Here is a 15,036-nt window from a genome sequence, read left to right on the forward strand (position 1 = left end):
TGTATTAAGTAAAAACTACTCATCATCAGGTGAACGACCGACAGCTAACTGCAAATATTGGATCTGCCTGATCGACCAACACTAATTGTACGGCAACGCCCACGCGTGTTTTTGTGCATTCTTGCATTTTAATTATTACTGTTTCGTTATTGCTACATACTATATCATTTATTCAATAAAAGTTAAAATTACGAAGCACGTTGTTGAAGCCATTTAGTAGTTATAGAAATACCCGTGACATTAGACATCGCTTTTCTATTTGGAAGATAGTAGATACATATATATTTATTTACAGGAAAATCTCAATTGTATTTGCGCATTATTTTGATGCAACATTTTGTAGTTTTGTAAAATGAAAATGATTGGTCGTTAACCAATACGTAGTATTAAATAAAGTAACTTTTTACTTATTCTGCTCATGCCTAAAGGATTAGATGGAAGAGAAATTACCTTAGGAATTAATTCGCCTTTGTGCCTACTACTTATTTTTTATTATGCTTTGTGCTTCATCTCGTCCGTGCGAAGCCATTAGTGTATAAATAAATATAGAATACGTCTAGCATTCAAAAACTGCCGAACAAATTACTCCATTTTATATTACATTCGTACAAAATAAACTTGTACTGCAGTCGTAAAATCTCATAATTGCTGTTGGCGATTTATTTAAAGCTAAGAAAACTTGTAACTTATCTAGTGGCTACGCTTCGCCTCGGATATTAACTTGTCGGCGGGTTATTATTACACTTCGCGTTTTATGTGAAAATGAAAGCATAAAGTGAAGCGTCCGTTTATAAATATCCGCACTGTGATCTCATAATGTACTGTGGATAAGATAAACTGACCGTTATTATAAATTTATGGCCGCAGATTAAACAAATATAAAATTAATTGAATTATAATCATAACTATGTTGTTGGTGGACCACAGGGATACACCCTGGGTTCGTCGTCAATTTTTATGCTATGGCGTTGTGCATCTGTAAGTATTTTAGTTCTTTAAGTATATTTTCGTATACGCTAATTATTTACTGCACTCTAAGTACGTAATACATAACAATAAATTCCTTGGAAACCAGCTCTGTAAGATAAATTTGTGCACCGTTACCGGCATCAGTATACAAGGAAGCTTGAAACTGGTCTAGCGTTAGACGCCATGCTTGTTAAGACGCTTCAGGCTCCTATTACGAAATCACAACCCTTTCGTGTGTCACTTCGTGACAATCGACGAATGTACGAAGTCAACTCAATATCAACAATTTTATATCCATTCATAAAGAAGGCCTTGGCCATAGCCAAGAAAGCACAACTCGCGAGCCGAGTAAACGTGTATTAGTAACTACAAATACGAAGGAGTTTGAGATATTACGTCTTTGGCCACCCATACCGTGATTTTATAAGCTCACTGTAACTGCGTAGGATTTACGTTGTAGCATCGGAATAGGCGCCCAGCTCTGCAACGTTTGAATTATCATCATGACAACCAACATTCTATTGTACGCGTGAATAAGCAGCACATATACCAGGTCTTTCCTTATTTATTCGTGTGTTTGGGCGACACCTTTTGTGCTTCGGTCGTTATGACCGTCGAAGAAGCCTATAAAATTGTCCATATTTGTTCGGGAACAGTTTAGACTTTCAGTATTTCTAAATGTGACTACTTTTATGGGATATTCATGTTTTGTGTTCATATTATTTTAAATAGCTTCAGCTTCTGGCTTTACTAAATCAAATGATATAAGTTAGCAATAACGTTGTCATAATCATCTTTGTGTAATGTTTATAGATTTACTCCTTTAGTCAGGTGTTAGCCATTTATTCAGAATTAAATTGATGATAACTTTTGTCCTACAGGCTTCAATGGACCTGCCCCCGGACAAGGCGAAGCTGCTGCGCAACTACGACCTGGAGAAGAAGTGGGAGATCATCTGCGACCAGGACATGGTGCAGGCGAAGGATTCTCCGGCTCACTACCTCAATAAACTGCGGACCTACCTCGACCCTAAGGCCTCCAGGAGTCACAGAGTAAGTAGATTTATCTTATTAAGTAAGTAGATATATCTATTGACATTTGCCGCACAAGAACAATGCTGTACACAACAGTGTCAAAGTTTGTAATGTTCGAGACAGATGCCGCTATGTCGGGCCGAATCGCGATGTCAACATTAACACAAATATAACCTCGGATATGACACGGTCAGAGCAGCGGAGCTTTGTGCATAACACCCAGAGCCATACACACTTAATTCCTATGCAGTACCTACTTTTGCTATATGATTGTATAGAATTTTAACGCATGCGTGTGTACGCACGCGTATATTCGTTGCGTTGATGTTGATTTCCATACAATTTTAATGGATACGCGTTCAGTCTGCACGGTAAGGGAAGATCATCACTGTGCTTGTGCTAGGTCAGACATAAATTATTATTTTTAAATAATTTCGTTTATACAGATCCATATTTACTCGATACAAATATAATTTCTTTTATTGATTGGCGACTTCATGTTGAAAGTTAATATTAGCTACTAATCTCATGTACTCATTTGGTTAACCAAACATACAAAGTAAGTACATATAACATTAATCCTAACTTAAATAAATCTATTGACTTTTCTCTGTAAACTCACATTTTCAAATAGATATGTACCCGTGTGTAGAAATAAATCTGGACAATGTACTGTGTGCTTAAGCTAAGCACACAGTACATAGAAGTGTGTTGCATAATTTTAATCACATTGTATCATATAAAGTGAAGTAACGTAAATTTGCAGTTGATAAATGTGGTTGGTGTAAATATTTTCCAGTCACGCAACCAATATTTGAGACTTAAGAGTAAAGTCAACATCAGTTCGTCATAAGCAATCTCAAGAAGGCTGAAGAATCCAAGAGATAGGTTGCATTCGAGTGCTCAGGCACTCACACACCGTGCAGCAGTTTTAAAACCTAGGATAATCATAACTATCGTCAGTCTTCACGCGACACTATAAGAAAAAGAACACGTAACTAGTCGCAGGATGGTGCGCTTGTTTACAAACCTCCAAGAATTTCGCCCACACGTCTTCGTCGTATTTAGAATGTAATTTCCAAATCCAACATTAAAGCTTGAAAGTCCAATTTTCCACCCACAGATATTATCTGATCTATCACGTGGGCGATCATTTTCACTCTCGTTGCTTTTTCTGTGTGTACGGATAGACAAACCGTCATTATGATGATAAATATATCACAGCTATGAACAGCTGTTTGATTTGGTCAGATTTGGTGATGAGATTAGGGTGGAATAGGGTTCGCAAAGCTTCAACACTTACACAATTATAAAGAGGAAGGCAGGGCGCAGGTATTAAAATATAAATCGCATTATAATTACTATTTCTGCCTAAATGTCGTGTCAATGGTCTGGAAAGAAAGATGCGAAGTAGAGGAGAAAAAATAAAAAAGCGAATTACTTCCTACAATTATAAATGCAAAAGTTTGTGAGGATGTATGTGTGTATGTTTCTTTCACGCAAAAACTGGACGGATTGTTATGAAGTGTACACGGGTAGAATATAACTTTGAATAACACACAGGGTACTTTTTATTTTTATCCCGAAATTCCCAAGGGAGAGAAGCTCCGCGGCGCAGCTATTTTATAAAATTGCCACGTTGCGATGCGCTTTGACCACAGACCATTCTGCTTAAGCTTTGACGCATCGATCCCGCATAGGGATGGACATTAAGACTCAAGACTATTCAAGTGTTGACTGTTGCCCAAGAAAATATTATTTGCCTTTTCGAACGCGTTATTGCTAATTTGTGTCAGATTTTATTCAAATCGCCTAACGGCATCTGACATGATATACGACTACCATCTAGTGTAAAGACAAGAATGAGAGTTCTCACTAGTGGAAATGCAGCATACTATGGCGGTTTCCTTACAGAGCTTTCCTTCTTCTTTATTTTGTGAACCTAAAGGCGCAACATGCAGAACATATGTAAATTCTGATATCTATGTATGTAACTCATTACTGTCAGAAATAAATTAATTCAGCTAGGGGTGGTCTATGAAAACTACTATACATCAGTCAGAATGGTATACAAACTCATGTATGTGTATTTCGAGCGGACCTTTCGAACACCAGTGGTCCAGACCACCACCACACAGACCAAATTCCACAGTACACCACAATACATCAGTGCTGGCATGTTCCTATCCAAATAATATTCTGCAGGTTAACGTGTCCCACAAAACGGTACCATAGTTCACAGCCTGCGGGCAGCGGTTACCGTTACGAACACAATAGTCTATATATCACTAGCCATCGATACTGCAATCCTGAGACAATCGGCCGTAGGAAACATGGCGTAATGAGCTATAATGGATCTAGCTGTAATCGCGAAGCTATACGATTTTATGTGCCGAACAGTACTTAGTAAAGATGCAGCGTTTTTCATTTTAAACACACACAAGTTTTGAACTTACTTTGGGCACACGTTTTATACTGTGCTTTGGGGCTAACTAAATCTATGATTAGTCCATATTATATACTAAATTTATTTATTTTTTGCTTGCTCAGTAGTATAAAAAATAACCTTACAGCGTACATAATAAAACTTTTATGATAAAACCACAGATAAAGGAACTTAATATACTAATTACATCAATGTAATGTTCTTATATCTGTGTATAAAACTTAATTTTACTGCTTGCAATGAAGTTTATATCAGAAAATTGTTTTTCACGAGTGGTTATCAAAATGTTTAACGCAGTACTGCCTATGCCAAGTAATTTATATCGTTGAATTACCTATACCGTATTGTACAAAGTAGAAAGCAATAAATGAATAGAACTTCAAAAAAATGTCTTTAGTGTGAATAAAGATACACAAGCGAAAAGGGACTTCTATTTTTGAAATGATGACCGATACCGATGGACAAACCCAAACAGCGTAATCCAGGCGTCACAAACACAACGTAGGTTGTTCGCACGGCTGTGCGTGATCATAATAGATAGTGACGTAACTGATGTAACATGTCTCGATAAGTTCAATCACCGTATGACTCATCTCGCATCGTATCGAGTGAGATCATGCGTGTTTCGATTGAGCCAGATTCTTTTGTTTATGATGTTTGTGCGTTGAACCAATTATGTAGAAGTTGAACTATATAAAAGTTACTTTTAAAATTTACAATCGCGCGTACTTAAAAGACAAGAATGATATATATTGAAGGAATATTTTGTTTTAGTCGCATCAGGGACCGGATCCTGCAGCTGCACAATGCACATGCTTGAAATCGAATTCTTCTGCTTACTTGTAGTTAATCAAATTTATACAATTTTTTAGTTAAAATTTACATAGTAGTCCCCTGATCCGACACCTCGTTATAATTTCAGATGCAAGAATAAAAGGTCATCATCATTATCATTACCAGAAATATTATCAACTAGCTTTTGCCCGCGGCTTCGCCCGCGTCAATTTCCTACGGAAACAGTAATTTTCCGGGATGAAAGGTACCCTATGTCCTTCTCCATACTTCAGATGTATGCAAAATTTTCAAGAAGATTGGTTGAGAAGATAGAGCGTGAAGAGGAACAAACTTACTTTCGCATTTATAATATTAGTAAGGATAAATGCCAAATTCTGGAAATGACTGCACTAGCTCCTCGCTTTCAAATAACCTGCTGATAATCATATGCTGTAAAACACCAAAGTTCGTCTATCAATCTCTTTCCTTGTTTTTGCGTTCGAAAGCTGCGCATGAGTTTTTGCTCGCATTAATAAGTGATCGCGAGTCGTTTGCAGATCAGAAACAGGCCGACTTTGATTGAAGTACATATTTTTTTATCGAATCTATTAACATTACTTGTTTCAGTAACGGGATTATGTTTTAATGTTAGTTAACTATTATTACTTGTCAAAGAATTTATAAAAGCTGTAATGTATTAATTTAGTTCCAGACTAGCTTTTGCCCGCGGCTTCGCCCGCGTTAATTTTTACTTCTCCATACTCCAAACTACATGTATGCAAAATTTCAAGAATATTGGTTAAATAGATAATTCGTGAAGAGTCAACAAACAAACTTACTTTCGCATTTATAATATTAGTCAGGATTCAATAAAATCTAAATACTTACTCCAGTTAATTTTTTAAATACAAGGTAATTTATTTGTATATCATTTATACAACGGCTTTAAATCCTTCGCCATGATATCTAGTGGTCCTATTCTAGGGCGGGAACCCATACCGGTTACCTCATTACATTACAATGCCTAACGACAGGTCCATTATGAAAACGCTCATGATGGTAAGGTGAGGAACACCGCACATTACCGCCCACGTATTATTGCTGTGGGCAGTTGCATAGATTCGTTCAGATCAAATAATTTATTCAGAAATGAGGCCTTCATAGGCATATTACATGTCATATCCTAAATTAAATGATATTTACCAATGCTACAAACTACTAGCATTTCGGAACGACCGCTGTTGAGAAGAAATGCCGAAAGAAACTCATTCGAACAGTGTTGGTCGATCATGCCAGATGGACTATCTAAAAGATCTAAAGACAGCATAAAAAACATCTTCATCAACGAAAGTACTTAAAAAAACCTTGTCGTATATTGGTTTTGTTTTAGGTCACTTCTTTCTTTCTATCCAAAGGTCTATTAATCACGTGATGTGTTTTTTTTTAGTATTTTCCTAAGCTTCCTAACCGTCGCTGTATGTATGTCGTCGGGGCTCGGGGAACGCAATCCTACCGGAACGTAAATTTTTATAACATATCCCTGTAGATTGTTAGATATAGATTTTTACCACGGGACAAATATAGAAAGCTACTATATTTGGCCCGTGGAAAAATCGATTATGGAAATGGGCAGATTGTATCGTCTCCACGTCGGAAGCGCAGGCGCACAATACGATGCAGAAACAGATAAATACAGGGAAAGTTGTAATCGGATGATGTTGTCTCGCGTCTTATTGTTTTGTTTACCGGATGTAGGCTTAGCTACATACTTACCTACGTTGTAATAAAATAGATAAATGGACAACACTCAACGGCCCACACTAAGCACTAAGCTCGTATCGTGGATTCGATGGACACAAACACTGAAACGGGCACAACACACCCAGAACCGCAGACAAATATTAATGATCACAGTTACAATTATTAGCACGCGCTGGGAATCGTACCCAGGACCTCTAGATAGCGGGCGGGCGTCGTGACCACTACGCCACGGAGGTCGTAAAATAGATTTTATGTATCGGGAAATCGTTAATATAATTTTTTATCGAGTGTATTATTTCTAACATCTGCGTCAGTTTTCAACGAAGTACTTTGACGTCCCCATAGTTAAACTATTTATTCCGTAATCAAATCAAATCAAATCATTTTTATTTGCTTAAATAGGGTAGGTTAATACAATATCCACATAATGGTTTAGAACAAGCCTATTTAGCCGTTGTCAGCATGCAAATATTAATAATGGCATATTTAAAAAAACTATAAAATGACATCAGATTAAATTAAGATAAAATGTCACTTACAGTCTACATGTATGTTAATTAATGTCATTGCAATCCAAAAAATCTTTGTGTAAAAACATTTATCGAGAAGCCATTTATTTAATTGTCTTTTAAAATTATTTAATGGCAATTCGCGTATGAATTTTGGAATCGTTCATATGCAACCGGGACCTAGAAGATTACTAAAGTTTATTTAGACTTCATACAAAGTTAATTTGACCATGACTGTGAAAGAAGAAAATAACCTTGCCGATTTAAAAACCAAACGACACCAACCTCAATTACTTCGCTATTTACAACGTCACTAAATTGTTATCATTACCGGTAATCAAGCCCTTTTTATTCGCAATTGTAAGGTCAGGTCAAACTTTATGTGTCACATCGTATAACCTGGCGATTTTAACAGCGCCTCGTAATGAACACGCTAAAAGGTAATTGTCGCCTTTCCAATTTTACTTTAAAGCACCGACTACGCATCAAAAGGGCCGTTTTAATTATTCAAAGGGCCTTTGGGTTAAATGACTGCTACATTCTTGCATCCTTTCTTCTGCAGTTTTGTTTTGTAAGAATATCATTGGCGAAGTAAAATTTCAAGTTGTGTGTAATAAACTTTTCCTATTTTGTTTCATCTCGTTCTTTTCTCGCTTTCATGCGTTTGACGCGTTTTTATTTAGGTCCCTGTGAAATTGAGATTTAAAATTATTTGTGAAACATCTCACTAATTATGTTAGCCCAACGTATGAGGGATGTGACTATAAGTTTCAAATCAACATGTAACTCTTGCATTGGCACGTAACAAACCTCTGTGGTTTTAGCTTAATGCATTATGTGTATTGTTTTTTTATGTATTGTCTTTAAAATGATAATAAATAATAATTTAAAAAAAATGTAAAGGGTCTGCATAGTTAGAGATAAAAATTAAAAAAAATACATTATAGTAATACGAACCTTGTAATATTATTATAACATAACACTTAATATTCCTAAACTAAACGTCATTATTTAATTGGTTGCAGAAACGAAAAATGGTGGGCGATTCCACATCGACCCAAGTCCTAAGGGATTTGGAGATATCGCTACGAACCAATCATATAGAGTAAGTAAACATAGTTTTGTTTGTCAATAAAGAGTAGATTGGGTCAACACAACATATGCAACTTTATATCAAGCCAGTATTACATATATACAAGGAGTATAGTAACCATAATTGAGTACGATAGAGTTGATAATGTAAGAATATTTCGCCTCATTCTATCCTTTGTATTTCAAATACTTCCTTTGCTTAGAAAAACCAAAAAAGTTAACCTTTGTAGGCATGTCTCTAATTTTTGTATGCAATAAAGTGTTATCTATAAGTGTGCCTTAAGTCTCTATCGCTACGAGATACAAACGTAAAAATATATGTGACGTTCCACTGGTTAAATTCAGCATGTGGACAGTTTCTTGTTTGTTTTTATTTTTGTTCTGTTTAATTTTTTCATAACAGATTACAGAAATATGCCTTTACATAATGACACGACACATTTTTACCAGATTTGCATATATAAACCTTCTGGCACATCTAGACCTTAAATCATGATACATGAATACAAAGACAAGTTTTCGTAAGATGATACTCAGTGAGGCATCGATCCCAGGACCTCGTGTCTTTATTTCTCCTTCAACTCGAGATTGGGTTACGAGTTACAATGTAATAGTTGATACTCATATATAATGATCAATTAATTCATGTCTTCATAATCTTGTAATTAAGTCTTGACGGATTGCCGTTGTCAAAATCATTATGTTTCAAACATTTGACAATTGGCTTCTTCGAATCCCCCATAATTCGAGATAATAATTATCGAACAATGCAGTTGCGAAATGTTTGAATATATATAATTATTAAGATACTAAAATAATGATATTTCATTTTATTTTTACAAATAAATACTCGTACCCCATTATTATTCTCACTTATGATGAATTTAAACGTAGTAATTATTTTCTTGTTCTTAAACTGTTTTTGCAGTTATGTAATTAAATATCTACTTTGATATACTGATCTTACGATGTTGTCCTTCACAGATGGGTTCGCGAGTTTCTCAACGAACAGAACCAGGGTCTGGACGTGCTGATCGACTACCTCAGCTTCAGGCTGAGCATGATGCGGCACGAGCAGAGGATAGCGCTTGCCCGGAGCCAGTCCAGTGACGGAATCAACCAAGGTGATTAATACACATTATTTTGAGCTGATATCAAGTGAGAAACATAATGAGTGAGTGTCTTTGGAATTAAATTTTCTATTTAAAGAGCCAAGTAAGAATTCTAATGTTTACTAATTTAATACCTCTATACTACCGACTTTGAATCGGTGACGGAGTTATCGCTGGACATTTTAATGATTTTAATTCTAAATATTATTTTACAGCATGTACAGTCGATCGCATACCAAGGCATATAGATCAATGCAGGGATCTTTATGGCGCAGTAATAGAGGGGAATTCGCAATAAATTTGGGATGCTTGAATGACTATATGACTTGACTATATAAAGCCAATAAAAATGTTTTGATAAATAGTTTTTATTCCAGGTGCCAACACAACGACATCCGATTGCAGCGCGCCAACAGACCCCAGTGCTACTCTCAACGCTTCGTGGAGGCGACGAGCGAGGTCATCAGATACCGAAGACGGTGCTGCCAGCCCCGCGGTGGCGAGAAGGCGAACTAGACACGCCGCGAGGCTTAATATGGGCGCATCCACAGATGATATACACGTCTGCATCATGTGTATGAGGGCTATTATGAATAATAAGGTGAGGTACCTAAATATAAGAAATTTAAATACTATGATTATTTCCATTTCGGATTTCTTGCTTTTTACTTTGATTGTTAGAAGATAGGCGTTTGGTGTTTTATATACATGTATATTGAAAATAATAGGGTGAGAAATCTTGATTAATCAAACAATATGAGATGAGAAACCTTGGTATGATTAATAAAGAATTACCGATTTACTTAAACATTCACAGTTTCTCATTGTTTCTCATGGTTCGTGGTATCAAAATGACAAAAATAAAACACTTTGTAAATTATATTTTGGCATCACAAAATATGAGAAACGACGGGTATGTAATGTTATGTGTAAAAATTAATTTATTTTTAACAAATTTCTTCTATAGCGGCAATTTTGACAATATTTCTCAACACAATTAATTGTAATTTAATTTTTCTTCACAGTACGGCTTCAATATGGTGATCCAACACCGCGAAGCGATCAACAGCATAGCCCTTTCCCTAGTCCACCACTCGCTGCGAACAAAAGCTCTCGTTTTGGAACTGCTAGCGGCTATATGCCTGGTGAAGGGCGGGCATCAGATCATACTGTCGGCTTTTGACAACTTTAAAGAAGTGGTCGGCGAGCCCAGAAGGTTCCATACGCTCATGGAGTATTTCATGAATTACGATTCGTTCCATATTGAATTTATGGTGAGTATTGAGAATATTTATTTTGTATATAAAATAGAAACTAAATTGACCCGACGGTTATGATGGAAAATGATCTTTTTCTGATTGGCCAGGGTCTTGGATGTTTATCTATATATGTATTTGTTATAAAATATAGTATCGTTGAGTTAGTATCCCATAACACAAGGCTCGAACTTACTATGGGGCTAGCTCAATCTGTGTGATTTGTCCTAATATATTTATTTACATTATTAGAAATAATTCTGTTTGATGTCGTAACAAAACATTTGTTATATTCGGTAGATATAGGTTCGAGAATTATCATTGTAAAGGTCCCGTGCGTATCGCGCTGCATTTCTTATAACACGCTAGGAGGATTTTCAACCGCGAAGGTTTCTAGACCATTTTTTATTTTCAGGTGGCGTGTATGCAGTTTGTGAACATCATAGTGCACTCGGTCGAGGATATGAATTTCAGGGTGCATCTCCAATACGAGTTCACGGCGCTCAAGCTTGATGACTATCTGGAGAGGCTCCGGCATTGCGAGAGCGAAGACCTACAGGTTGGTTAGGAAGATAACTCTAAACTAGATACAACAAGATAACTTAATCCTAAAATTAAGCTTGCGTTAATAGAGTGATGTATTAATGTTATGTACTAATTGTTCGCCGCGAACTTAGACCTCGAGAACGCAATACATTTTTACAAAATTGTGAATATTTTAAAAACGACTGAACAGATTTTGATGCCCTACAAACCTTAAATTTCATCAAAATCGGACAATTATATTGAGACAGCGAGTGAAATTTGTCATGATCGTGGCAAGCAGAAACCCCTAGCCGTGAATGTGTGTTATCAAAAATAAATTCATTGATACATTAAATTTTGTTTAACAGGTGCAAATCTCAGCGTATCTGGACAACGTGTTCGATGTGGCCACGCTGATGGAGGACAGCGAGACAAAGACCGCCGCACTCGAGAAAGTCAACGAACTGGAGGACGAACTGGGACATGTATGTGTTAATTTAGTAATACTTAAAAAAAAAATAAAAAAAACACTAAAGGGACAATATTGCTATATTATAACTTCTGATCTGTCAAGAGAAGAGCTCTGTGCGTGTGTAGAAAAGATGACTAGAGTGTTGTTCAAGCTGTACAACACTAGTCATGTTTTCTCGTTAAGAACATGGTAAAAATTTTAACTTCAAAAAAATATTTTTTTATTTATGCCTAAAAACAAATGGCGACGTTAGAAAGACAAGTAATCGCGTATCACGCCACACTTGAACCCTACAACACTCCAGTCATGTTTTCTAGTTAACACAATGATAAATAGTGTAACATTTAAAATTGTGTTCTAGTTGGCCTGTATGTTTGCTGTGCCCTTGCAGGGTGTCACTTCACTATCAAATTATGCATGTAACCAACCTATGTAACTTGTGATAAGCAATAAAATTAGAATCTGTGTTCGTTGCAACCTACCTTTTTCTTATCACTTTGTGAGATAAAATTACTTTTTATCCAATAATTGTTTAATGTCTTATTTAAAATAATTTTTTACACGATAAGGCCCACGAACGGATGGCGGCGTTGGAGAGAGAAGCGATCGCGAAGCTGGCGACGCTGGAGGCGGAGCTGGCGTGCGCGCGGCACGAGCGCGACCAGCTGGCGGAGGCGCGGCGGCAGGTCGTCGAGGAGGTCGGAACATTTTGTTTACCAATCCATATCTATATATATATATATATATAAAACTCTTGCGTTGCTGAGTGACTGACTATCAGACAACGCACAGCCGAAACTACTGGGCGTAGAAAGCTGAAATTTGGTGTGTAGGTTCCTAGGACAGTGTAGGGGAGCACTAAGAAGGGATTTCCCAAAATTGCCACGGAAAACGGGTTTTTTACTCACATACGAATTTGTACTAAATAGAAAATATTTGTATTTTTATTTGTAATGAAAAAACTCAAACTCTACTAGACCGGTTTTGATGAAATTTGGCACGTAGACAAACCCTTCAGGAGTAACATAGGCTTTTTATTATGGTTTTACCCGAGTGAAGCCGGGGCAGCCCGCTAGTATATTATAATGTATTATAGTATCCCATAACTCAAGTTTTGAACTTACTTTAGAGCTGACTCAATATGTGTGATTTGTCCCTATATACAGGGTTACTGGTATCAAGCGCAAAATCTCATTAAGACTACTTGGGTTCATCAAAACAACTTTTATTCTACGACTTTTCGTGATTAGTAGTTTTTTTTTTTCATATAAAAAAATACAATCAAATTTGCGATTCTACACATCTTAATTCTATGTAATAGCCAAGCAACACGAGACAGTACAATAGCGTTATGTAGCGACGAACTAAAAAAAAGGATTTTTTTTTTGTATTTATTGCGTTTAGACAAAAGTCGTAGAACAAAAGATGTTAGTCTCTATGTACCTTATGTGCCTTTGGAAGGTTATGCGTTAGATACCAGTAACCCTGTATATATAAATAATAAATAAATAATAAATATATTAGGACAAATCACACAGATTGAGCTAGCCCCAAAGTAAGTTCGAGACTTGTGTTATGGGATACTAACTCAACGATACTATATTTTATAATAAATACATATATAGATAAACATCCAAGACCCGGGCTAATCAGAAAAAGATCATTTTCCATCATGACCCGACCGGGGATCGAACCCGGGACCTCTCGGTTCAGTGGCAAGAATCTTACCACTGCGCCACCGTGGTATATTTATTTATTATTCGACTTAGGATAATATACATCACTTATTGACGTCAAAAATTTACTTAAAAGTCTATCGAATTGAAGAAATGGTAGCAAACAGCGATTTTAAGTCTTTTGAAGACACTTCCTTCACTTCTAACTCGTGCACAACTAACGCATATCCAAAACGTATACAGCACAATTGTATGAAATTTTAACGCACTGTGGCCGATCCTGGCAGCCTTACTGTTCCTAAGAATGAGTCCTTTGCTTATTTGTATTGTTTGGTACATTCAGGTGTCAACGTTACGTCGCGCGCAGCAAGACTCCAGAAACAGACAATCCATGTTGGAATCCAAGGTGCAGGAGTTGGAATCACTTACCAAGTCACTGCCCAGGGGGGCATCTAGTAAGTATTGAATAGTTCTGTATTTAATTAACAAGCGGATCCTGGGCTCTGACGCTCAATGGTCAACCATGGAAGTGACCGCGTAAATAAGTAAGTTTACATAAAAACCGTATGATTTCCGCTCTAGAATAGGACCACTACATATCACCCGTTTGTGTCGTATTAGGCTACTAAGGGATGAGAACAGCCTTGATAGGTAACAATAGCATTCCCGAAGAAGGTTGACGTCAGACAGTCGGCCGGTTGTAAATCACAGCAGAAACTTCCAAATTTAAACATGTCTTTTTTGAGACTCTGAGTTTCGCGTCCAGAACGAATATCTAGACTTCCATCACATAGTATGCATTACCGATATAATTACAAACCTTTCAGTGGGCGCGATATCCTCTCACACGATGTGCAACGGGAACAGTAACGGCATTACGAACGGGCACCACACCCCCTCCCCGCCGCCGCCGCCGCAGCCGCAGCCTCCGCAGCCGCCGCCGCCGCCCGCAGCGCCGCCGCCGCCGCCGCCCGCCCCCGCGGCGCCGCCCCCGCCCCCGCTGACGCCCTTCGTCCCGCCGCCGCCCGCGCCGCCCGCCCCCGGCCTCATGCACCCCCCGCAGCAGCACGACGCTATGACGATCAAGAGGAAAGTCGACACGAAGTATAAGCTGCCCACGTTGAATTGGATCGCGCTGAAACCCAATCAGGTGTGTTGAGATGATAATAATAACAACAAAAATGTTATTTTAAACTTTTAAAGCGCATAATGATAGTTGTATGCAATTTTTTTTTTCGCTTTTTTATTCCCTTTTTTATTGAAATTGTATTAGTTTTTTAGTTCTATTATATTTTAAATGATTGTATTATTTTGTTAGAACATTTCGAATTAGTTAAATCCTGCATAGATTTATCTTCTGTGATGGTAACAGTGGCAAACATAATGAATTAGCAGCGTTCCGGGGCTTCG

At 37.2% G+C, this 15,036-nt stretch overlaps 1 protein-coding gene across 2 annotated transcripts in view; it reads left to right on the plus strand.

The window, feature by feature from the left end:
* The window catches only part of Frl (Formin-like), a 68,031-nt gene that overhangs the window by 42,494 nt on the left and 10,501 nt on the right, over window positions 1–15,036 (plus strand). For both annotated transcript variants that reach the window (XM_053753730.2, XM_053753731.2), the window contains exons 2-11: window positions 1,851–2,021; window positions 8,519–8,598; window positions 9,570–9,709; window positions 10,075–10,298; window positions 10,723–10,971; window positions 11,369–11,512; window positions 11,847–11,963; window positions 12,520–12,648; window positions 13,970–14,081; window positions 14,454–14,776. In XM_053753730.2, coding sequence (XP_053609705.1) covers window positions 1,851–2,021; window positions 8,519–8,598; window positions 9,570–9,709; window positions 10,075–10,298; window positions 10,723–10,971; window positions 11,369–11,512; window positions 11,847–11,963; window positions 12,520–12,648; window positions 13,970–14,081; window positions 14,454–14,776 — 1,689 coding nt within the window. The remainder of the gene's footprint in view (window positions 1–1,850; window positions 2,022–8,518; window positions 8,599–9,569; window positions 9,710–10,074; window positions 10,299–10,722; window positions 10,972–11,368; window positions 11,513–11,846; window positions 11,964–12,519; window positions 12,649–13,969; window positions 14,082–14,453; window positions 14,777–15,036) is intronic.

The sequence above is a fragment of the Plodia interpunctella genome, chromosome 13, assembly GCF_027563975.2.
Source record: "Plodia interpunctella isolate USDA-ARS_2022_Savannah chromosome 13, ilPloInte3.2, whole genome shotgun sequence".
NCBI lineage: Eukaryota > Metazoa > Arthropoda > Insecta > Lepidoptera > Pyralidae > Plodia > Plodia interpunctella.